The sequence below is a fragment of the Anastrepha ludens genome, chromosome 3, assembly GCF_028408465.1.
Source record: "Anastrepha ludens isolate Willacy chromosome 3, idAnaLude1.1, whole genome shotgun sequence".
Lineage (NCBI taxonomy): Eukaryota > Metazoa > Arthropoda > Insecta > Diptera > Tephritidae > Anastrepha > Anastrepha ludens.
The window spans coordinates 10,469,716-10,496,602 of NC_071499.1; the positions used below are offsets into that span (position 1 = coordinate 10,469,716).

Genomic DNA, 26,887 nt, shown 5'->3' on the forward strand with positions numbered 1-26,887 from the left:
ATCCTCGTGCTTGTGTTTTATATCGGAAGGAACCTACTTTGAAGGCGATACACCTTGAGCTTGAATGAGTAGTAAATATGTGTGTTATTGACCCATTCCCGTTACTTTTTAACATGTAAATATGTAGTAGCATGTCGGCCCCCTAGCTAGGAGGTTTTTGCGTAACTACCATTCGGTTGGTTTGGTGGGCATGAAATTTAAAATTATAGAAATTGTTCCTGAATTTATTGAACAATTTCCAAACGCTCATCATGAATTGGAGGAGGAACTCGATCCAACCACAAACAAAGGACTCTCACGCCAATTATATAAATAAATATGTGAATGTATGTAATCTAATATATGAGTGTATATACGAATGTATGTGTGAAAATGTATATGTACATAGATATATGTATATGTTTGGTTAAAAAGTTGTAGAAAAAGCAAATTCTGCACTCGCTTAGCGCCAGCTGGGAAAGAAGGTGTGGCAGCTTGTCATAGTTGCACTGGCGCAATCGCTTTTAATTAATTCATTTAAATGAAGACTTCAACTACATTAACTAAACGCTAATGGCAACATTCAGACAACAACAGCAACAAGAGCATCATGAGTAAGATTTCCTGTGTGTTGTGAGTTGTTGTAATATAGAATTTTTGCATAATCATAAAAAGTTATGGCAGCTCCAGAATAACAATTTATTAATGCAAGAGTTTAAGTGTGTGTGTATACACGTTCCTGTTTTATGTTATAACTGCCTGTCATACTAGTCGGACTTACTCGTACACATCTCTTTTGATTTTTGAATTTATTTTACTTCTTGATTTTTATAGTTTGTTTTTTATTTTATTTCTTTTTGTTCTGCAACTTTTGTTGGTTATGAGTTGTCTGTGCAATTAATAAAATAAGTAGAATCTTTAGTCAGAGCTCATTTGTCTGATTGCCTTCATGATTACCGAGTAGTTTATTTATACTTAACTGCTGCTTACCTCTTTTGTTCTTTTTTCCTTTTCACTTCAATCTGTCTGACGGGTCATTAATTTAGTCAAATAAGGAAGATTTATTTAAAGCCTCACTTGAACTCGCATTAATTTTTTGATTGGCGGGTTGCGCCGACTGATGAGCAACTATCCCAGGGAATTAGGAAAAGTTGAAGTGATGTGATGAATGAGAAATAAAACCAAATAAATAACTAAGAAGGGATTTACAAAAAACTTAGTTTAGTCAGTTGTGTTTATTGACATTCGTGTCTTATTTTTGTTTTTTTTCTGTGTTTTTGATGATTGCTTACACTAAATTTTCTCCAAATTCACTGAAAGCCCTTACACGTATTTAATTTAGTGGCAGTGTGTTCCCAATTTACATGGCGCGTTTTCTATTTGTATAAATTATGTAAAGTTCTAAAAGTCAATTACAAAAGTAAATATATGTATGCATATGACCCTGCAGGAAAAATCTGTACTAGTAAAGCAAACTTTTGGTCTAGGTCCAATAATAACGACGTGGAAATTTGAGCAAGTTTATTGTTACGATACTCTTAGAGAGAGAAATGAGAACCAAGAAAGTGCCAAATTACAGGGTCCGGCCCTCGAAGTGTAACTCGGGGACAATGGCTTTTTTCAGCGCCTGAAGACTAAAGAATCTTTTAGTTCGGACCTTGCTCTCCAAAGAGAATAATCCATCGGATTCAAATCTGGTGAATTCGAGAGCTATTGTATGGACGTTATGAAGTTCGGAACGTTGTTTTTTAGCCATTCGTGGTTGAAACGGTACCGAGTCTTGTTGAAACGGTACCGAGTCTTGTTGAAACGTTCATGACCTGCCACCGAAATGTTTTTCTGCCCTCCCATAATAAATATATATATATATATATATATATATATATATAGGTATATAATTGGCGCGTACACCCTTTTTGTGTGTTTGGCCGAAGCTCCTCCTCCTATTTGTGGTGTGCGTCTTGATGTTGTTCCACAAATGGAGGGACCTACAGTTTCAAGCCGATTCCGAACGGCAGATATTTTTATGAGGAGCTTTTTCGTGGCAGAAATACACTCGGAGGTTTGCCATTGCCTGCCGAGGGGCGACCGCTATTAGAAAAATATTTTTCTTAATTTTGGTATTTCACCGAGATTCGAACCAACTCTCTCTCTCTGAAATCCGAATGGTAGTCCTATAATAGTTGCCTATAATATTTCGCATTTACCTTGACGCCAAACTCGATGAAAACGATTGAAGAGCGCCCATCTGCGGTTACAGCGTCCCAAACCATTGCCTGTGGCGGATGCTGCCTCCTGGTGGCCAATCGATGACTCAAATTCTCATAGGTATGAATGGTCGGTCAAATAAACCCTATCGTTTTGGGAGTTTAAGAATTGCTCAATTTGAAAAATTTTCTCGTCAAAAAACACAATGTTCGGAAATTGACCGCTTTCGGCCAAGCGAAGCAACTCCTTCGCTCCCTCAGGTATGACTTGTTGCTGCTTTGGTGTGAGGTCATGGTTCCGCGCGCTTGTAAACAATACCCTGGACTGTCATTTAACTATCAAACAGACAGCTGATGTTCGAGTATCAGCTGCGCGAGCGATTTTAGCCGAATTTAACAACATTCGCCAGTCATTTCGATATCGTGCTAATCGGCGCCAGTTAGACACACCAAGTGAAGGCAAGTCCTTCTCCACATTATCTTTTCAACGCCGAGGAGGCGTTCCTCTTTCTCTGCTACCACCAGCTGGCACCGCATCGAATACTTTCAGAGCCGGAGCGTTTGCATCCTTTCGGCTAACAGGACCCAGCCAACGGAGCCGCAGGATCTTTTTTCGCTGAACGATGTCTATGTCGTCCGTTGTAAAGCTCATACGGCTCATTGTTCCATACTCACCGTCGCCAACGTGCTGAGGCTCGAAATTGAGCCGCAGAACATTTTTCTCAAACACACCACAGGAGGCCTCATCAGAAATTATCATCGTCCAAGCTTCTGCTCCACACAATACTAATGGCATGATGGGAGGCTCATAAAGTATTACTTTCCAATTTTTTTTTTGGATGAGTGAATTTAAAATGCCTTATGCATCATCAGAGTTGCCATTGCAGCAATGGTATGTCCGGAGACTAAAAAACTCCACCTCGTTTGGAACCGTCTCCCAGTCTGGAACCGCTTTCCCCATTACATAAGACTGCGTTCCATCTTCCTCTTTGCAAGATCTATGAGATCTATGCTTGTGTGCCTGTGTCCAGGTCCCACTTTTTCATCTGCAGATTTCCCACGTTTCCTCGCTGCTGAGCGTCTTGTCGATTACATTTTCAAAGGTTATGTGACCGACTGCATTCTCCAGCGTTCGACGTTCTTGTTTTCAACGCATACATCGGAAACAGGTGTGTTCAGCATCATCTTCGGCTGCATCCCCATATATGCATATTGCGTGGTTGCATTTCCCTATTTTGAACAGGTATTTCTGGAAATACCCGTGCCCCGAAAGCAGTTGGGTTGTATAAAAATTGACTTCACCGAAGTTCCTCCTGTACCATGTAGCTAGCAACGTCTTTTATTAGCCTGGCCGTCCATCCGCCGCGTGTTTCGTCTCTCCAGTGGTCTTGCCATAGCCTTAGCGTTTCGTCCTTTATTTCGCGCTCTGCAAGTTTTCGAACTCTTTCGTCCATCTCTTCGTTCTTTAATGCCCACAACTTTTTACTCTCAAAGTCTAGTAAATCTATCGGTATTGAACCGCTTATCACTTGAACAGCTGGCCCTGGTACTGTGCGGTAGGCAGACACAACTCTCAGACCTGCCGTTCGCTGTACCGATGCAAGGAGCTTACACCGGTGATTTGCCTTTGGCGCATTTGCCCAAAGTTCAATTCCGCATAAGGGAATGGAGAGCGTGGTAGCCATCATTGTTTCTCATTTCATTTGGGTTGGTCCCCCTATATTTGCCATGAGTCTACTGAGTAGAGAGGCCATTTCGACGGCTTTCTCGAGAGGAGGTAGTAACAAAAGTTAAGTTATTTTAGTATAAACATTTAAAATTCGAAAAACTTTTTTTTAATAATGCAAACTGTTTGAACAGAATTTATAAACCATTAAATTTTATAAAATAAAATTTTGAAGAAACTCAAAATTCACGTAGATTCTTAACACTTTTCTACATTCAAAAAAATTTCGTGCATTCGTGTATTGAGTATTGCGGCAGTGACAATGGTGGGGGAAGTTAGAACGCAATTCTATTTTTCATGAATATAACTTTTCGAATTCTATATTTGTTCTCTCGAACTTAAGCTGGAACTCTTAGCCAAAATTTTAGCTAACGGAGCGTTTCTTACATCTCCAAAGATAAATTAGTGCGATCGCGTGAAAACTGCTCCACAAGCAAAGTTCGAAGAGTTTAGAAAACCTGAAAATAATCGAATGTGCGACTTTTCTCATTCATTACTAGTGGATTTTCCTGCAGGGTGTGCATTGCTATGTTCCTCTGCCGTTCTCTCCACATAACCTTTGTGCATTTAGATGTGTGCTTTCTCAGCCCTTTGCTGACCTTTTAGACCAGCCTTGCGCGTCCGCATTGTTTTCAATTATAGCATCGAATTTACAATATCTACGCACACACACATACAAAGTTAAATACATTTAATTGCACACTCAAATAACAATGTAATTCAAGGGGCACAGCAAATAACCCTTTACAACTACAAACACACTTTTGGCATTTGCATATATAAGAGTATATTTAAGAGTATACAGGTGGCGCAAAATTAAGCATCCCATTTTGTTTTTGGAAAAACTTTTTACTAAATAAATAAAAATCATTTTGAGTGACGGAAATCTTTATTTTGATCTTTTCGCGCTACATTGCTTGTCTGTTTGTATACTGCAGCTGTCTATTTCACAAGTGTCGAATATGATTGACGTACGACGCCATTTGCAAAAATTATAATTCTTCCGATGGGGTGATTAATTTTGCGCCCCCTGTATTTACACTTTTGTCGAATACACTGCTTCCAAACTGGTACCCTTTCAGGTGATTCAAAGTTATAACTATTTTTTTTTTGTAATCTTTTTGATTTCAAAATGCACCGGATGCCCAAAGTTTTGAAGTTGTATGAAGCAGAGCTATACATTATACGAGGGTTGCCATTTATATTTCTTGGAAACGATTACATCTTTCTTCCAAATAATCTCCTTGATGATCAATACACTTTTCCATTCGTTTGAATCAATTTTCAAAGCACTTTGTCCAGTCGCTTTTCCAGCGCGTTTTTAAATTGTATGGGATCCAACGCGAGCACACCTTTTTTACCACAAGGCGATCATGTAAAAACTTATTGAAGCTCGTCATGCTAACGAACCCAATCCTACGGTATGTGTTGTGGCGATCTTGCTCACTCATTTCGCGTACAACAGCGATTTTGGCACAACAACTGATTTTGGACGACTTTCCCTACCGGTTTTTTGCAGCAACAAGGGTTCTCATGATCTGGAAACGTCTAGCAGGAAAATCCTGGGTCTGTAGCCCAAGAATCCTGAGACGGATGTATATCAGGATAATAAGACCAATGATAATATATGGAGCGGTTGCTTGGGTATCGGGAGCCGGTCACTCGACAGTGCGGGTAGGGCCTGCTCTACAACTGCAATGGAGATGATACTTGAGGTGACACGGCTCAAGCGTACCCTGATGAATATTACTAGGGAAGGTTTCGGTAAAGGAAATGTGATGTCATCTAAAAACATGGAATTGCTGTGTCTGCAGCTTCCAATTGCCCAGCTCCCTAGGGTCATCAAATTTGAAAAGAAGCTTTAACAATAAGTTGAACTGGAGTACATCTGCATTAGAAAAGAAACTCCAAAGATGTACTCTACACTGGTAAACAGATGGCTCAAAGATACCGGAAGATATAGGCGCTGGTCCGAGAACCAAGCGTTCTGTGCCGATTGGTAGTTTTTCAAGCATCGTCCCAGCGGAGGTGTATACTATCTATCTATGTGCAGAGATCAACTTAGACAAGAATTTCAGAAATAAGTGACAGTTAGGTGGCACTCCAGGTTCTGTTATCCTGTGAGATTAAGTACTCATTGGTGGTTGGGTGTATCGGGATATTGAATATGTTAGGGACGCACATTTCTATCCGGCTAATTTGGGTGCCACGACACAGGGATATAACTGAGAACGAAGTAGCGGCCGCATTGGCATGCGGTCTCGTCATTACCAGAAGAATGGCCTATACGCTCATCCCACCCCAGCTCTATCTTAAGTTTAATAAGGGCTTGGATGAGATACTGTGATGAGTAGAGTGCACAAAAGACATTGACATCGAATGCAAACCTGAAATCACATCTATCTACCTACCCGTTTTTTTGCCTAGAACCCGATGAGATATCTAAATGTTAAAGGCAGACCTAAAGTAAAGTGCCTCCAGTTGGACACCTGCGACCCTTCTACTCCTCGGAGTATATCTATCAAAGGCCTTCAATTTTATCAAGGAATACTGATGATGTGTGAAAGATTTACTAGATCTCACTTTCTCTTTCGCTGAAATCACAAAAAGCTTCCTGATTTATTCGTGCATGCCTATAAGTATCGTCACCACATTTCCACTCTACCACACAGTTTAAGAGAGCCCTGATCCTTTTCACAATATTACCATAAACTTCAAACTGTTTTTCAACCATATAAATTTCAATAATTGCTCCAATATAAGTTTCTTATTAACTCTCTCTCATTACTCACTAATTTTTCTTTCTTCTTGCAGTTACCGATGGATCAAGAACGGCAAGAAATTCGATTGGCAAGCTTACGACAATCGTATGCTTCAGCAACCCGGTCGTGGTACGCTCGTAATCACATCACCCAAAGACGAGGATATGGGTCAGTATCAGTGTTTCGCAGAAAATGAATTCGGTACGGCCACCTCGAATTCCGTGTTTGTGCGCAAAGCTGAACTGAATGCATTCAAAGATGAAGTGGCGAAAACAATTGAAACAAATGAAGGTGAACCCTTCTCGTTGAGTTGCGAGGCACCTGACGGTTGGCCCAAGCCCATTGTGAACTGGTTGATACAGCATTCTTTGGATGGCACCATTAAATCGATTAACGATTCACGCATGACACTCGATCCCGAAGGCACACTCTGGTTCTCGAACGTAACACGTGGAGACGCTTCTGATGATTTCTTCTATGCCTGTTCGGCTACCTCGGTATTCCGTAATGAATACAAAATTGGTAATAAGGTATTGTTGGATGTGAAACAGACCGGCATTAGCGCCGCACAGAACAAACAACCACCAAAGAGGCAATATGTTACGCGCAAGAACGAAGTAGCGTTACGTGGCAAACGCGTAGAGCTATATTGTATTTTTGGTGGAACACCACTGCCGCAAACAGTGTGGTCGAAAAATGGCGCACCCATAAAATGGAGTGATCGAGTAACACAAGGTCATTATGGTAAATCGTTGGTCATCAGGCAGGCAAGTTTCGACGATGAAGGCTCCTATACGTGTGATGTTTCGAATGGTGTGGGCAATGCCCAATCGTATTCAATCAATCTTAAGATTTTGGCCACACCCTACTTCACAAAAGAACCAGAGATCCAGAATGCCGCCGAAGATGAAACAGTCGAGTTTGAGTGCGCAGCTGCTGGTAATCCAGAGCCCACAATTCAATGGATCCACAATGGCAAACCAATTGCACAATCACCACCGAATCCACGTCGTACTGTCCAAAGTAATCGCATTATCTTGCGCGATCTCGTTAAAGCCGATACTGGTAATTATGGTTGTAACGCTACCAATTCGCTTGGTTATGTCTACAAGGATGTGTATCTAAATGTGTTGGCACTACCGCCAGAGATCCAGGAAGCGCCACGCAAAGAAGCAACAGTCGACGGCAAAAATGTGACGTTACGTTGCCGCGTCTTTGGTGCGCCAAAGCCACAAGTGAAATGGATACATAATCACCAAGAATTGACCGGCGGACGCTACAACACCTTACCCTCAGGTGATCTGGAAATCCAAGAAGTTGCATTTAGTGATGAAGGCGACTACACTTGCTTTGCCTCCAACAAGTTCGGCAGTAAATCCGCAAATGGAACGTTGACAGTAATGAAGAGAACGAGTATAATACATGAACCGCAGAATTACGAGGTGGCTGCTGGCAAATCGGCGACATTCCGTTGCAATGAGGAGCATGATGACAAGCTCGATCTGGAGATTGAATGGTGGAAAGATGGGCAGCCCATTGATTTCGAATCGGAGGCACGTTTCATGAAGACCAATGACAATTCGCTGACCATACCCAAGACTGTTGAATTGGATTCGGGCGAGTATACATGCGTAGCACGCACGCAGTTGGACGAAGCTTCGGCCAAGGCTAACCTCATAGTGCAGGACGTACCGAATGCGCCGCGATTGGTTGGCATCGTTTGTATGACCAATAGGATAAGGGTGACCTGGGAACCGCAAGGTGACAATCGTTCACCCATTCTTTACTACACCATTGAATTCAATACTTCCTTTACACCTGACTCTTGGGATGTCTCATACGAGAAGGTACCCTCCACTGAAGTCGCATTCGTTGTTGACTTAACCCCCTGGGCTAATTACACCTTCCGCGTAAAAGCGTTTAATAAAATCGGGCCATCACCGCCATCAGAAAACAGTGAAGTATGCACAACACCGTCAGATGTGCCCTACAAGCACCCCGAAAATGTACAAGGCATGGGTACAGAGCCCAACAATCTAGTAATTTCGTGGACGCCAATGCCAGAAATTGATCACAATGCGCCAGACTTCCATTACCGCGTATCTTGGAAACGCGATATACCGGCTGCCTCTTGGGAGAGTAGAGATATCTATGATTGGCATCAAAACAATTTAGTAATCCCAGACCAACCAACCTATGTACCGTACCTCATTAAAGTGGTGGCTATAAACGAGCGAGGCGAGGCAAATGAGGCGCCTACAGAAGTCATCGGCTATTCTGGCGAAGATCGTAAGTAGTAGACATATTTGTTGGAAGCTTCATAATACCTATGTATAATTTTTTTAATTCGAAGGCCCATTGGAAGCTCCCACCAACTTCAGCATGGTTCAAGTTACCGCCGCCACCACGGCTATGTTACGCTGGAATCACGTTAGCCCGGAATCGGTACGTGGACGCTTCAAGGGTTATAAAATCCAAACATGGACTGAGAAGGAAGGTGAGGAAGGTTTGCGTGAGATACATGTCGATGCGATCTCCGACCAGGCGCTCGTAACACAATTCAAACCCGACTCGAAGAACTTTGCGCGTGTGCTCGCTTACAATGGACGTTTCAATGGGCCACCCAGTGTTGTCATTGATTTTGATACGCCCGAGGGCGTACCGTCACCGGTACAGTCGTTAGATGCATACCCGCTGGGTTCATCCGCCTTCTGGTTGACTTGGAAGAAACCATTGCAACCAAATGGTAAATTAACCGGCTACAAAATCTACTATGAAGAGGTGAAAGGTAGCTATGTAAGCGAGCGACGTGAACTCGAACCACATATTACCGATCCACGACAGATGAGCACGAAAATGGCTGGTTTGCATGCAAATACTAAATACAGAATTTCGATAACAGCGACCACGAAAATGGGCGAGGGATCTGAGTGAGTTTGATACAAAACAGTATTTAAAGTTTTTGCACTGGAATTACGTTTGCATTTTGCTTATTGACAGACACTTCATTGAGAAACGCACTTTGCCAGAGGACTCACAGAAGCCGGCGGTACCTGCATTCGCCTGGGAGCAATTGCCATCCGATAATGGGCTCGCAAAATACCGCATCAACTGGCATCCCAGCACAGAGGGACATGCGGGCACACATTTCTACACTCAATACAGGTGAGCGAGCGGAAATAATGAAAAAGAGCGGCCTTTTTCTTAGAAATTATATTTATTTAGTTAAAAATAAGCTAATAATCAATTATGAACATTTTTGAGTAATTTTTTTTTTTTTTTTTTTAAATTTCAATGCCAATTTTCCAAAAACTCATTACCTGAATGAATCTTTATTTTTCCAACTCAGAATTAAAGGTCAATCAGACTTCGAAAAAGTCGATCCTGAGTTCACCAAAGATTTCCAGGAGGTCGCCGGCCTTGATCCAGATAATGTTTATGAATTCCGCGTGGTTGCAGTCGATGGGCTGCACGAGACACCCAGTGAAATAAGAGAAATCGTTGTTGACGGACCCACTAAGGTGCCCAATCAGAATGTGGCGAATGCTGGCTGGTTCATCGGTATGATGCTGGCGTTGGCTTTCATCATTATACTCTTCATTATTATTTGTATAATACGACGCAATCGCGGTGGCAAATATGATGTGCACGATCGTGAATTGGCGAATGGCCGCCGTGACTATCCCGACGAAGGTGGATTCCATGAATACTCGCAGCCGTAAGTTGCCTAATAATAACACTAAAATCAAACATTACACAATTTTTTTAAAAATTATGTTCGTTCCAGTTTGGATAATAAGAGCGCTGGTCGCCAATCGGTTAGTTCGGCGAACAAGCCCGGTGTGGAAAGTGACACCGACTCGATGGCCGAATATGGTGATGGTGATACAGGTGAGTCAAAATCAAGTAGGTAATAAATAGTGCAACGTCGAATTGTCCGTGAAAATTTGCGAAGGCATAGCTGTATAAACTTGTGAAGCTTCGCAAAATATGCATATGTATGTATGCAAATCTGTGTATGTATGTATGTATGTGCATCGAGAATGGTGTTCACCATTGATGTTTCTCCACTTGTTCTCTGTAAATTTTATTTACTTATTTATGCCATATTATTTTATATATTTTCTTTCTTTTCTATGTATTTATTGTGTTTTTGTTTTTTTCAAATTTGTATAAAATGCGTGTGATTTTGAAAATGAGCGCCGCAGCTGTTGCAATAAAAGGCGTTGCAAATAATTTACCCACAGTGGCCGAACGACAAGACGAGGCTGCCGCCGCAGCAGCACGCATACTTAAACATTAGCCTTGAAACACTGTTACAAATTGCGAATATAGTAAACTCATTTTAAAATATGCAAAGGTAAAGAAGAATTTCGCAGCCGCGAGTTTTAAATTTACTAATGCATGGGATACCTTTTTTGATTTTCGTGTGTTCCTTAACTCATACATTTTTGAAATTTGCGGCGGAAGCCATTAATATTTGAAAAATTATTTTTAGTATTTGTTGCTAACAATTTTTAATATTTTCGAGTTTTCTGGCAAACTAATAAATTCGGCAATTCATGCTTAAAAATACAAGAAAAAATAAACAGTGAAATAAATTATTTTCATACTGGCTAAAACATGAAAAATATATGTAGCTGGGGGGAAATATTTGGTTGGTCTCTTTTTTTTGTACAAATTAAGTGCCTTGTTTTAATATTTAATTGCATAATTCCAAATTTAGTGGATGTAGCAATAACACAATTTTTATGGTAAAATATTTTTCTTTCATATATATTAAATATTTTGAATATTGAGGTAACTTGGAAGTTCAGCAAAAGTTTAAGTTTGAAGAAAGTCGTAAAACTTTATTTGATCTATAATTTTTTGAAAAGAAAAAAATTTAAGTTTTTTTCCTTAAACATTTAGAGGTGGAAAAATAAATTTTTTGTTTAAAAAATAACTAATAATAAATTTCTCGGAAATTGAAAATAATGTCTAAAATAATCAAGAAACAATAAATATTTCGAAAATTGAGTTCACTTAAAAATTCTGAAAAAAATTTAATTAAAAAAAGTTAAAAAATATTTTTTTAAGATATTAAAATTTTTTTTTTTTTTTAAAACTTAGCTAATAAATAATAAATATTTCGGTAATTGAGAAAAAACAAAATTAAAAGTCAAGAAATAGTTAGAAAAATAACCAATAAATAATGAATATTTCAAAGGATGCGTTAAGAAAAAAAAATAAAAATTAATTAAAAAAAGCTTAAACATTTTTTTAAGATAAAATAAGTTTGTTTGCTTAATAATTAACTAATAAACAATACATATTTGGAAAGATGAATTAACTTGAAAAACAAAAACAAAAATTTATTGAAAAAAAAGTTAGACTTTTTTTAAGCTTGGTTAAAAATAATTTTGTTTGTTAAAAAAAAAAACACTAATAAACAATAAATATTTCGAATAATGAATTAACTTAAAGATATTTTTTAACTTAAAAATTTTTTTTTTAAGATTTATTAAAAATAATTAATAAATAACAAATATTTCAAAAATTGATTTGATTCAAAAATTCAGAAAAAAATGTAATTTTAAGAAAAGTTTACATCTTTTTTTAGCAAGAAATGGTTATACAAATATTTCTTTAAAAATAACCAATAAATAATAAACATTCACAAAACAAAGTTAATATTTTTCGATATGTTTCGATACATTTTTTTTAAGATGTGGTAAAATTTTTTTTTTAATAATTAATAAATAGAAGATTGAGTTAATTTCAAAATTCAGAAAAAAAATTTTATTGAAAAAAGGTAAATTTTTTTTAGCTATTGCTGAAAAAATTCCGAAAAAATGTAATTTTAAGAAAAGTTTAAACTCTTTTTTTATTGCAAGAAATGGTTATACAAATGTTTGTTATAACCTATAATAACCTATAAGTAATAAATATCTCGAAAATTTAGTTAACTTAGTTAACAGAAAAAATTGGATTTTGATAAAGGCGTAATTTTTTTTAAGATATGGTTAAAAAAATTTTTTAAAATTACTAATAAATAATAGATATTTCGGTAATTGATTTAACTTAAAAATTTAAAAAAAGACTTAAAGTTTTTTTTTTTTTTAAATATAGTGAAAAATTTTGTTTGTTTAAAAAATTACAGTACCCGAAAAAATTCATGCTTACGAATTCCTGATTACCGACTTTAAAAGTTTCAGAAACGGATGTAGTATAATTTTTAGATCTCGAATTGTAGTACAGTATTTAATGTTTTGTTTTTTTTTGTCAAAATTATTATGTATTTTGTTTATGTCAAAAATGTGTTTTTTTTTTGTTGCATATTTTTTTTTTTTTTCAATGCATTTTAAATAAAGTACGTGGAAAACACAATTTATACAAAATAAAATTATCAAAAGTTTCAAATGTGAACGACCTAATCAATTATGTCAAGATTTTATTCCAACTTGAAATATTAAAATATCCTTTAAGCCGTTCAGTTCGATTGCTTTCATTACCTAACCTTTACTTTGTGCCAATTTGCTTTGGACAATTTTTAATTTGAATACTAAGCAAGATTAATTTAAAATTATTAAAATAAAGTTAAATGAAGGCCCTGAAGAAGAGGGTAACTACGTGAAACTCCGAAAAAGATTGAAGCGAAATCGGCCAATCAGTTATTGTGCGCGCAAAAAATTACAAATACGCAAAGGGTCATGTTTTTTATTCAAATGGAGGAAAACCTCTAGAAGAACGAATCGCCCAATCGCCCGGGAGACAAGATGGGGCATTAATAACATAATGCAAAAATCAAGCGGATAAGATTGTAAACTCTGGGAAAGTTTGAACTTCCATGAGCAACCCAAAAACACGCAAAAAAAACATTCCAAATGCTTTTACGTACCTTTCTCGAATTCCATTATTATTTTTAATGAATCCAACTTTGATCTGTTTACACCTGTTATCAAATGCTATCTACGATATTGTTCAAATAATTAGTTGGATCCAAGCCACGTTGAAGTGTAGCGGCAAAAGTATTTTTATGACTTGATATGGAGCAGTTTTGAGCCCACAAACTAAGTTGTCATGCCACTAGTCGAGTTTACCACCGATTTAGAAATTTAGAAATCATAAATTATGTTAATATTTCAAGTTTTAACAAGGTTTTAGCTTAAATGATAAGGTCGGTCAATTTATTGCAATTTTTCTATTGAAAAATAGTTCATTCGGAAAAATAATTTACTACGCCTCAAACTGAAAGGCATTCCTTTATATCACCACTAAATTTGGTTAAAACAGGGCAATTAATATCATATTAAGTACAAAAATTGTGTCATCTTTCATTGATTTCCATTCAAAAACTTGTATGACATGTTTTCAAGTTTCAAGTTATTATACAGATATCCTTGTATATAATGTGTATGTGCGAGGGGACTGACGAAAGTGCGCTTAGTTGATTACCGCCGTTAGAAGCTGAAATAAAACTTTAGATGCCTTATTTCTGGAACAACATCACGACACACACCATAAATTGTAGAAATTGTAGCTCGACCAAACACCTAACAAAGGATATACGCCCCTTATTAAACAGTCGCATTCTTAAGTAATCAAACCCTAGGTTAGCTTTGGATTCTCATCACTCCCCAATGCCGCAACTACGTCATTAATCCAAGATATTGCGCAAGTTTTATGAGACTTGCTTTCCACAGAAAAATGTTTGGTTTAGAATTTCCAAAACTACTTGGAGATAATGACAAGCGATAGTACATTTTCTCTATACGCTGCTTGACATATTTCCACTGGTTTGAGGGAGGTTACTTTGAAATCTATATAGAAACTATTTCTGTGATAGCCTGTAGAGATGATGAGTGATGGCTTTGATATGCCTCCCTGCTGACTGTTTTTTAGTGAAACTTCAAATGAAATATATTTGTTTTTTTTCTTTCGTTCGCCTTCAATGTCAGCAGACTATTGAATGTCGAAAAGCCAAGCCGTTCTATTTTACTACTACCATTGTACAAAAATACAAGTAAAAGTACTCTTCTTCTTCCTATTTTTTGGCAGACATCCTTGGTGTGAGTTTGGCAGGCAGTCAAGTGTGTGACGGTGTGAGTGCTTGGTATTTTTGCTTAAGCGTATTGGCGAGGTTGCTATGCCAAATTAGATTTTTCATGGTAGCGTTAAAAGCAATAGAATATAGACAAAAAAATACAAAATAATATCTTTGACTTGGAAAATTCACATATTCATATTCAATTCATATTTCTTAGCTATAATAATGCTTTTTATTGAGAAATATCTGAATTTTTACTCTTTTATTATTATTATTTTTTGTTTTTTTTTTTTTTACTTTTTAATACGATTTTCTATGAAATTTAATCATTTTTTATGCACCCATGTTATATAAAAGAGCGTTTTGGAATCAGGTGATCTATTTATTTATTTATTTAGCTCTTGGCATTTTTTGAGAACCAGCTGAGACTGTTTTTTCTTATGGATCAGTACAATGACAATTACTCTACTTTCTTTTGTAGTGGCATTCTGATATACAAAATGTTGTTTTCGGTCTAGAGTCACCACCTTGTATAGATGCGCATTGCTATGCCAAATCATCCAACATTTTTTTAGGTTTTTTTTTTTTTAATTTTACAAGAAAAATATTCAGTGTTGTCAACTAAGCAGACGTTTGCCAGTCCCTTCGTACTGTTTTGCATCACAAGTATCATTTGAGTAAAATGGCCAGTAGTCGCTTTGGAATCTACTTACATATACATATACAATTTATTTATTCTTGTTAGCAGCTCATTTTCATCATCATATGCAAATGTTCGAAATAAAATTAATTTTGAACGGCGCAGAGATAAATTTCAAATTGTAAATTATCTGACCACAAATAAGTTATTGACTACAAGCGAAAATATCAAAAATACAAAAATATAAAAAATACAAAAATATCAAAAATACAAAAATAATAATAAATACATACAATACTCAGAACTCATATTCCCATTAAATGGGCTCACGCTTCTCAGCTGCATATCATATTTCTGATCGAAATTCAATTGTACTCATGGCTATACATATCGCTCGATTACTTCGATAGTGACATAATCCAAAAAACAAAAAATTGATTTTAGATAAGTATGAAGAAAAGATCACAAGCTCTGCTTTTTTTATGCTGTGTAAAAAATGCATGGTGATATCTTTGAACGGCATCTAATTAAAAAATGGACACGAAAAATATTGGTCGGGCGAAAATCATTATATAATAAAATTTGTATAAGGGTTGGGTGTAGTCAGAGGCACGAAAAAATAATGATTTTCAATAATTTTTTTCTAGTAAATTGCTTTATTTTACAAAAATAAAAACATATTATTAGTAATAATTGTGAAAGTTATCGCTGTGTGTGTGGAGCTCGTTTCTCCAGAAGTCCCTTCCGGTGATCATCACAAGTCCTTGGAGATTCATCTAATATCAATCGGACAAGAAAAATTAGTTTTATTAAAAGATAATCTTGTACCCGATCGAAGCTGTTTTTTTTTCAAAATTAACAATATGGCGGACTCAGGAAATATTTTTCACATTTTCAAGAAAAACCGACATTTAATTGTTTAAAAAAAATCTTAATTTTGGAAAAAAAAATCCTTCGATCAGACACGAGTTTTTTATGTTTTTAAAAAGCAGTATCAATATTATTGAAATGTACCAAGCGACTTTTAAGTTACAGTGATCACCAGTTCAAAAAACATAGTTTTGAGAAAAACGCATTTCAAGATATCTAATTTCCCTTTGTTAATTGTTGAGTAACTCGAAAAGTATTTGTCGGATTCACTTCAAATTTTCACACAATATTTTTAAAATATTATACTTTAAGAAAATGCAAAAAAAATCCTTTTTTTTTTATTCTGACTACCTCTAACCCCTTAACAAAACAAACAAACAATTTTTTTTTTTTTCTTTATTAAGCTACTATGTTAAACAAACAACTCATATAAATTCTCTTTGTTATAAACAAAATGGCGCAATTTAGATTTGGCTCCTTTCCTCATTAGGTGATGGACATTAGTTTTGTTACGGTATCTGCCGCTCCTGCCAATTCATTTTAAACTGCTGCTCATTTTTAATTTCTTTTTTTTCTTGCTGTTAGTAATTTTCTTTTAACAATCGCCCAATATTTTTCAATGGATCGCAATTCTGCACAGTTTAGTGGGTTGTGGTGATTTTGAACAATATTTACGCCGTCGTTTTCATACCAGTTCATAGCAAGACGACTATAATGACACGATGCTAAATCGGGCCAGAACACCAGAACTGAGTCTGTATGTTGTTTTACGGATGCCAGCAAACGTTTTTGCCAACACTCCTTCATATAAATTTCCTGATTTTTAGTGCCTGTGGTAATGAACGTTTTGCTTTTCATACCACACTGGCAGATGGCTTGGCAAACTAAACATTTTTTTAGGGCACTTGTCCAACATTTTTAGCTTAGAGGCACCTGGAACTTGCCCTCTTTTCGTTGTAGTATAAAACTCAGAGCCCTGAATCTGTTTAAAGTCTGCTTTGACGTATGTTTGATCGTCCATAACCACACAGACGCATTTATGGATGCCTTGAATGAATAATTTTCACGCACGTATTTTCGCACTCTTATTTGGTTTATCATTTCGATTGGGTGCTACAATATGTTTATATGATCATAAACCTTCATTTTTCGCACTTTTTGGACCTATCGCCAAATGGACAGCAGGTTTTACAGCATCTCGAAGTGAAAGGCACGGTTTTTTTTCGAAATAATAACACCACTTCTTTGGCTTGTGACAGCGACACAAAGTCTTTCTTTCCACCACTTTCAGGCCTTCCACCGGCGCAAGGTTTTATTAAACTTTTTGAACACATAAGTTACCGTACTTTTCGGACTTTTTAAAGTTTTTGGTATGGCATTGTGAGACTAATGAGCATTTTCTTGTCTTTAGCGCACAATTTTCTCCGCAAGCTCACACTTAACCGAGCACATTTTGAAGAATACGTAGAAGTTGTGAAAAGTGAATACGGCAAATTAGGGGGTTATATACAGTTAGAAGGCCAAAATAAAAGCGAATTTTCCAGAACTTTTAAATTTATTGATCTAAAAATGTGTACACATAATATGTTATCTTTTAACTGCATTTTAAGACTTAGTATTAGTAAAAATATTTATTTGGAAAGGAACTACAGCTGATTTTCGAGAACTCCTCTCAAAAAAGACGTTTTGCGGTGACCCCTATATCTCTGAACTGGATCCTCTGAAATTAAAAAAACAAACAGATTTCGTTAAAGTAATGTTAAATCTAGTAATTAATCGAAGGAATAAGCAAAATAATTTTTTTTGACAAAATGGCGGTTTCTCAAAAAAAAATCGATTTTTGGCCAAAATTTCGGTCTTAAATTGTTTATAAAAAAAATGTATCGGAAAAAATCTTCGATCAATTACTAAAAAATATATTTAAGAAGCTCGTATTAAAATTTGAGACTAATGGTTTAGCCGTTTTCGAGTAATGTTGGTCACCGACTTTGAAAACACCATTTTGAGAAAAAACGCGCTGTCGCTCCGCTCCGGCCTTCTACTTTCAAGCTCTCTGAAACATCTTTTCAAATTTGCGTGTAACTTCGAAAATATTCACCGGAACGATATTAAATTTTCTGTGTGTATTCTGTGTGTATATGTACATTAAGAAAAACCAATAAAGAAAAATCGATTTTTTGAAAATTCTAACTGTATAATAACCCTTTAATAATGACAACAAACCCTATGAATATGTGTACTAGTTTTTTTATTTACAGATGCTTTCCATTTCAATTCAACCGGGCTATTCGGGTCATGTTCTTCGATTTCGATGTAACTTAAATATGTTGCTCTCTGGTCGAAATAATGAGACACGTATTTTTTTGTTCGCCCGAAAAAAATTTTTTTCAAGAGTTATCGGCAATTTTGTTTTTCGCCTCAAACTCGATTTTTTTTAATTATATAAGAAAAAAGTTTTTTTAAATGCCCATAACTTAGTCAAAAATGAACCGATTTTAATAATTTTGGGTTCAAAATGATCGTCATTACTTACACGAGTGATTTCATGTAGAAATAGTTGCAAAAAAGTAGTTGAAATTTTTTTATTTTGCAAAAAACAAAAAGTGCGAAACAGGGTGTTTACTCAAAAATTCATTACTCAAAAACAACTCATTTTAGCTACTAGGCATGCAGCTCAATTAAAGTTTGAGATGTTTTTTTGATTTGGAAAAAGTTATAAAAAAAAAAAATACACTTTTTGAAATATTGAATTTTGAAAAAATTTAAATTTTTTTTCTTTTTTGCTAAATAAAAAATTTTCAACTACTTTTTTGCAATTGTTTCTACATGAAGTCGCTTGTGTAAGTAATTACGATCATTTTGAACCCAGAATTATTAAAATCGGTTCATTTTTGACTAAGTTATGGGCATTTAAAAAAACTTTTTTCTTATATAATTAAAAAAAATCGAGTTTGAGGCGAAAAACAAAATTGCCGATAACTCTTGAAAAAAATTTTTTTCGGGCGAACAAAAAAATACGTGTCTCATTATTTTGACCAGAGAGCAACATATTTAAGTTACATCGAAATCGAAGAACATGACCCGAATAGCCCGGTTGAATTGAAATGGAAAGCATCTACAGTTATTTTTACGCAAGTTATGAGTAAACACTAGTTTGTTTTGTGTCCATTCTTTAGATGAAAATATGTCTTTACTTACTTAGATAGTCAGAGAAAATTGAAAACTTTAAAACTTTTTTTTTTGTTTTTTCTTTTAATTATGACACTATTGAACTACTAAATGAGCGCTATAATATTTTCTCTCATTTTTCGTTGCTTCGTTGGAGCATCGAAGGGCGCTCGCTCGCATTACACCATTTTGTGATTGTTTGTTTGTGTGCTTTTCTGTACTCGCACTTTTATAACAACAAAAGCGAAAAGCCTTTGCACTATTATTTTGTGTTTACCATTTTTATATTTACATCTACATAAATTTTTTGTGTGTTCGTTGTGTTTTTGTTACGTACTTTTTTATATTATATATATACAGTTATTATTTGTATACACACTTACATAAATATTTTATAGCATTTCAATTGCATTTTTTGCTAATTTCATTTTTCGTTTATTAAAAATTTTTTTTATGATTATACTTTTCTTTTATTTTGACCAACACCGATCAACGACGACGCTGACGCATAAAACGAACCACAACTACAAAATATATACTCGTGCATACATACATACAATAGGTTTAAATGAAGACGGCTCATTTATTGGCCAATATGGACGCAAGGGACTTTGATTGCAATCAGAGTTGTAAACTTTTTCTATATTCATATCCGTCGGCAATCCACTTGATGATGAGAGCAAGTGTCAGCAGCACTCACGGCTAAAACAACAACAACAAGAACAATTACAGCAAAATTTCTAACCGCACCCGTGTTTTGAATACTGCCAAAAAGCAACCAGTTAATAGCAAATTAAAATAGAAATCTGTGAAACCATTTAACGACGATGCAGCTCAGATGAAAAAATGAAAAAGAGCAAATTGAACTAAACAAAAACCATAAAAAGCAATATTCACTACCATCGCACAAAGCTGGCAATAGCAATTTTGTATTATACTAAATCATCCAAATTACAAAAACAAAAAAAACGATAAGTTGTTTACTTTTATAGCAACCTGTATGTATGTTTTAATCTCATACACCGCCCACACATACACACAGCCGCGCACCCCGTGCGCCAATATACAGCAAGCAAGCAAGCACCGAGAGACAAACCGTGCGCATGCGCGCATTCATACATAATTACAGCTCTCTCTTTGTATTTTTTTTTTTTTTAATTATATGTAGCTTAAAATGTGTTTTATAAAAGGAAATAATCTGTAAAATCATGTGTTTATGTTCGCTTTTATACTGTTTGTACTACTCTATAATTTATTTTTTATGTTTTTAATTTTTAAATTTTATTTTTATAATAATGCATTTTTGTAATGTCGTTTATGTTTTTTGAATCTTTTTATGATCTTTATTTTTTGTTTTGTTTAGTATTAGTTACCACCTTCATTTATGTTTTGCTCTCTCTTTTCATAGAAAGTTAGTGTTTTTAATGGATAATTTTTAGCAATAATGTTAAAGTATATTAAAAAAAAACAAAAACAATCGAATCGTTTTGTAATATTAATGTAAATTAAACGACAGCAACAATAAGAAGAGTAAAAACCATATACATATAAAAGTAAGCTATTTGTGTACCTACCATTTTCGTATAAAAAACAAACACTTAAATAAAATGAATGAATTTAAAAAGAATTAATTAAAAACGAAAATGTTTGATACAACAAAAATAAAAAAGCAAATGTTTTTATTATACGCTGCGATATGGTTCAAGTGGCGGTGGACAAAAATGGGAATGGTTGGTGGTGTTACAAATTCTAGTGAAGAGGCAATTACGGCTGAACAATTCGTTCAGAATTTGTTTAATCGCCTTTTTTTGGCTCTAAATTAAAAAAAAAAAACTTTTTTTCTAGAACAAAAAATTTATAGAAATTCAATTCTACAAAGAGGGGGTATTATTATTTAACCCTCCGTTGGACACCTTTTTCAAAACCTTCGGTTGGGCACCCGGGTTCGGTCGGACCCCCAAGTATATACTACATGCATTTGCATGGGAAATATTTATAATTCATTTTTAAGTATCGCAGGTATACAAGGTGAAGTCCAAAATAGATAAGACTGAGCTAAAATAGAAACGACAGGATCTTTGTTCTGATAACTTCGAGTTTATTTATTCAAAATAGTCCCCTCTGGCCTCGATACACCGTTTAGCGCTATATTTTCGAAAGAGCGTTCCAGGTCATTGATCGGAATGTCCTTAAGGATGTCGGTACAAGGCTTTTAGACGGTCTCTACGGGGGCAAACGTTTTCCTTTCATGGTTAAATGAAATTTTTCGAATAGGTGGAAGTCACAGGGAGCCATATCAAGCGAATACGGTGAGTGTAACATCAAACAAATGCGATTTCTAGTCAAAAAATCAGTCACAAGAGGGGATCGATGAGATGGTGCATTATCGTTAATTTAGTTCTTGTATTTTTCCCCCTTAAATGTAATTTTAAAACAATTTAGTTTTAGCTAATTATTTTCGTTTTGCTGATTATACTTAATTTTTTCTATGCATATATTTTTATTTTAAAGATTTTGACGAACATAAATAAGGTAAGCATTTTGAATTGTGTTATTTATTTTTTAGTTAATCTGTAGTTTAGAAAATATGCATGCCATGATTTTTTGCAAATTCTTTTAGCAAATACATATTTGTGGGCTTTTGACAAAATAACCTATTTGAACGAATTTATGTAGGCCTTACTTTTAGATCAACAAAATCACGGCCTAGAGCTTTGAAGAAGGATACAAAGTTGAAAAATTGCTTTAGAGAAAAAACGCATTCATTAAAGTTGGTGGCACTAGATCAACAAGAATGTCCTGTACGTTTGATTGTCAAAACAAATAATGAATTCGCCTTGTTTCTTTCTGAGCTGGCAGCCACATGGACAAGAAAATACTAAGGCGATTTAAAGTAGTTTTATCAAAAGTCTGCAGATATGGATGTATTAGTAGTGTATTTACTTAATAAATTCTGCTTTCATAATAAAAAAAAATCCTTTTGTTTTTTTTATATGTATAGTTTTTTTAATTTAAATTTTTTTTCAAATTTTCAATTTTATTTTACAATATATTAGTTTTTTTACTTACTTATTTTTGTTTTATTTTATTTTATCTTTTTTTTTATAATAAATTCTTTTTCCTAATAAAAAAATGTCTTTATGTTTTTTATTTCATATATATTTAACAATATTTTTTTTTAAATTTTTTTTACAATATTTTTCTCTTTTTAATTTTTTTAAATATTTATTTTTATTTTAATTTTTTACTTAATAAATTCTGTTTTCATAATAAACAAATTTCTTTGTTTTTTTATTTTACCTATACTAACATACATTTTTTTAAATTTAAATTTGATTAAATTTTTTAATTTTATTTTACAATATATGTTTTTTTTTACTTATTTTTATTTTATATTTTTTTATTTTTTACTTCATAAATTCTTCTTTCATATTAAAACAACTTCTGTATGTTTTTATTTTATATATATATATTTTTTTTAATTTAAATTTTTTTTTTAATTTTTTAATTTTATTTTACAATATTTTTTTGTTTTTAATTTTTTACATATTTATTTTTATTTCATGTACATATTTTTTTTTACTTAATAAATTCGGTTTTCATAATAGAAACATTTCTTTGTTTTTTATTTTTTATATACATATATACATACATTTTTTTTATTTAAATTTTTTTAAATTTTTTAATTTTATTTTAAAATATATTTTTTTACTAATTTTTTTATTTTATATTTTTTTCAATTTTTTACTTTTATTATACAATATATTTTTTTAATATTTTTACTTTTTTATTTATTTTTTTTTAATTGTTTTCCTTATTGTTTTTAATTTAATTTTTTGTTTTTAAAATTTTTTATGTATGTTTTCTTTTTCTTATGCTTTTTCTTCTTACTTACCATTTATATAACACGTTCGCGGAGTAACAGTTTCAGAGACTTGCAAAAATTGATAAAAAATTTGTTTTAATTAAATATTTTAAAAGCCGATTTCCACCAAACGCTTAAGGGGTCCCGGTAATATAGAGTGCGAAAATTGAATTAGGAATTTTTTTGCAATAAAAAAATAAAAACGACATTTAAAATTTTAGGCTTTTTATTTAACTTCTTTTACATAGAAAAATTAAAAAAAAAAATTTTTAATTTAAAAAATGGCGGTGAAGTTAGTTGACTCTTCCGAAAAATTAGACCTGGACGGTGTTGTCCATTTTGGCTCTTCTATTTATCTGAAACACAAAAACCAAAAATATTATTCATCAGTATGACTGTAGCTGTGTCCGTACTAGAATAAAAAAAAAAAACAAAACAAATTGACAAAATGGCGCGGTTTTGAATTTTACACTCTAAAAATCCGTTCTTTTTTCAGTTTTTTAATAAAAAAAAATACGAAATAACTGAAATAGTAATATGCTTCTAGTACGGGCGATAGTCATTAATGTTGTGAATATATGTTGTGAACATATTAAAATTTCAGGCTATTCGGTTGAATAGTTTTTTTTTTTTTTTTTTTTTTATAACAACACCAGGTCCAAAACAGTAGTTTTGATGATAATTGAGTTTAACGTTTTGAGAATGGATAATGCGACCACTGATGCCACCGCGCGACGAATCCGACTCTACCTACTAAAACGGCTGTAGAATCGAAAATACTGGGAATATCCTTCCTCAAATTTGGTAGTATATTCTTAAAAGCCTATACTTTCGAAATATAAAAAAATAACTCGATTTTTTGAAGATTGTAGACCATCGGGACCCCTTAGCTACAGTTGAGAGAGAGCTCTGTTAAGTTTCAGAAATGTGAAGCATTTCTACCGGGATACAGTTAACTCAAGCAGCTGAGTCTTGTTTACATTTGAAGCTCTGATAACAGACAACTATCAGAGTTGCGTTTATTTTCATATAAATAAGTTCACCTGTTAAAGTCGTACATTTGATTTGCTTTTTTAGCATTGTAATTCCAAGTAAAGGAGGTATTTACTCCATTTATATATCACATTTTTTATGCTAAAAATAGGGTAAAAAACATGTATTTACAAATATTCTGCCACGCTCAAAATGTTTGCATTTGAAATGCCACTAAAACTGTTAGCATAACATTTCCCCGTAGGTATATTCCGTTCTGAAAAAGTTTACGAGCTTGGATGCAACAACAATTGCACGGAATATAGGAATTCAAATGCGTTGTTTAACTGTATGTAGTCAAGCAAAAACTGCAGTTAAAGCTCAATGGAAATGTACTATAATTCGAATGGCTTTTTAACAACTTTTTCAACCACATGACGTGATTGCTGTAGAATCATACCTAGAATAAAAGAGATAGATATTTTTTTATTTGTTTAATGATTTTTTTAATTATTTCTTTGTTCAGGAAATTCAAAATATTGTGGATGTGCAGGTGGTCCAGCAGTTCATAGTTCAATTTTGTCACTTTAAAGCTTTCAATAAAATTCAATAAGAATGCACTAAAAAATCAAAAAAAAAAAAAAAAAGACTAATAAAAATGTTCAAATCGGCACTGCTGCAAATTAAATGTTTTAACAAAATTCACAACACCAATACATACAAATGTGTAATAATAATAAATAACCAAAATAATATCGTATGAATCACAATTTTTAATACATACCTACCCACAGGTCATAAATATGTATGACTACATATATTGACGCCCTTTACCAACCCAAAAAATCACAAAACACATTCCGGTTCTTGGTCAACTAAATCTCACCGGTGAATGCCTAATACCACAACTTCATCATATCCCAATTATAAATTAACACTCCCTTTCTCTCAATTTTCTACTCGCATACAAATATTTCCACAAACTAATCACCAATGCAATTATTCTCTCACTTTGCAGCTCAATTCACCGAGGATGGTTCCTTTATCGGTCAATATGTGCCAGGTAAACTACAGCCGCCTGTTAGTCCACAGCCCATCAACAATACGCCAGCAGCGCATCAGTCGCCAACAGCGCCGCCAGCGCCAACTCAAGCTGCCGCCACCACCTCGAATACAGCTGCAGTGGCCACATACGTTTAGGTAGCAGCAGAAACAAATCTACAATAACAACAGTAGCAGTAGTAGCAGCAGCAGCAGCAGCCTAATATACAAACAAACTGAGCCTGAAGCGTCAGTGTAGGGGAAAGCAGCGAATTGGTGAATATGGCATGGAAGAGGCTAGCCAAGGCGAGGCAAAGTGTAATTTGTAGCGATTTCAATTAGATTATATTGTAAAGAAAAGCGAGTATTGGAAGCGACAGCGGGAATAGAAAGGGAAATTATTTGATAAAAATGTGAAACTTATCAAATGAAGATTTCCCTAAAATTTGTTGTAAGAATGGCACTTACGAATATTTGACAGTGTTTAGCGATGCATAAATAAGTAAGAGGAAAGCAAAAATTCGTGGTGTAAAAGAAAAAACAAAAACTTATAAACGAAAAAGTAAACTTATAAAAAACTTATTTGAATTATAAAATGCAAAAACTGCTTATACAAAATCGCAACAAATTTTTATAGTACGAATAATTGAAAAAAAAAAAATAATTAACAGTTATGAATTTAATGAACTTGAATTTAATTTTGCTTTGCTTAAGTGGTTGATGAGAGAAAAGCTAGTAGTGCCGTAGGCGAGGTCTTGTTTTGGACATTTCTTCACAGTAATGAAAAATAAAAGACGAAATTTGTAACAGTTTTCAAATATTTGATTAAAAAAAGGAATTTATAGTATTGAGGGCCGTTTTATCAACTAACCTCTAAAATTAAACCTCATTTAATCATGCCGTTATAATATTTTTGCTCTCTCAAAAGGGTATTGAACGCTCGAACTTTTATGCAAGGTGGCGCAAAATTAATCACCTTATCAGAAAATTAACACTTTTTGCGTTCATATTTGACACTTGTGAACTAGACATCTGCAGTTAACCAAGGAATAATAGATTTATAGGGTTTGCTTTTTAACTATGGTGAAAACAAAAACATTTTTCTAATAGCGGTCGCCCCTCGGCAGGCAATGGCAAACCTCCGAGTGTATTTCTGCCATGAAAAAGCTCCTCATAAAAATATCTGCCGTTCGGAGTCGGCTTGAAACTGTAGGTCCCTCCATTTGTGGAACAACATCAAGACGCACACCACAAATAGGAGGAGGAGCTCGGCCAAACACCTAACAGAAGTGTACGCGCCAATTATTTTTTTATTTTTAAAACAGAAATTTGTGAGGGGAACTTCGGCTGTCACGTCACTTGGCACGATGAAGAGATTTCTATCACCCTTGGTCACTTGGGAGATTTGGCTGCCGAATTCTACACAATCATTTCACGCACTCCTCCCATCAGTCGCTGTCCAGGCTGCCACAAAGTGTCATTGGTTGATTTTTTTTTTTCGTATGCCACCAACACAATCTCAGTCACATCCAAATTCGCTCAGAGCCGAATAACGGTCTGTTAAAGAACAGACCTATAAAAATCTTTTCACCATCGCAGTAAACAAACAGACAAACAATAGAGCGCGT

The 26,887-nt window shown here is 34.4% G+C and overlaps 1 protein-coding gene across 1 annotated transcript; it reads left to right on the forward strand.

The window, feature by feature from the left end:
* The first annotated feature begins 552 nt into the window (after positions 1–552).
* On the forward strand, positions 553–26,551 carry LOC128856513 (neuroglian). Its single transcript, XM_054091813.1, has 7 exons — positions 553–593; positions 6,727–8,963; positions 9,028–9,604; positions 9,675–9,839; positions 10,024–10,392; positions 10,462–10,565; positions 25,237–26,551. The coding sequence occupies exons 1-7, from the start codon at positions 553–555 to the stop codon at positions 25,416–25,418; spliced, it is 3,675 nt and encodes a 1,224-aa protein (XP_053947788.1). The 3' UTR covers positions 25,419–26,551.
* Positions 26,552–26,887: the final 336 nt, after the last annotated feature.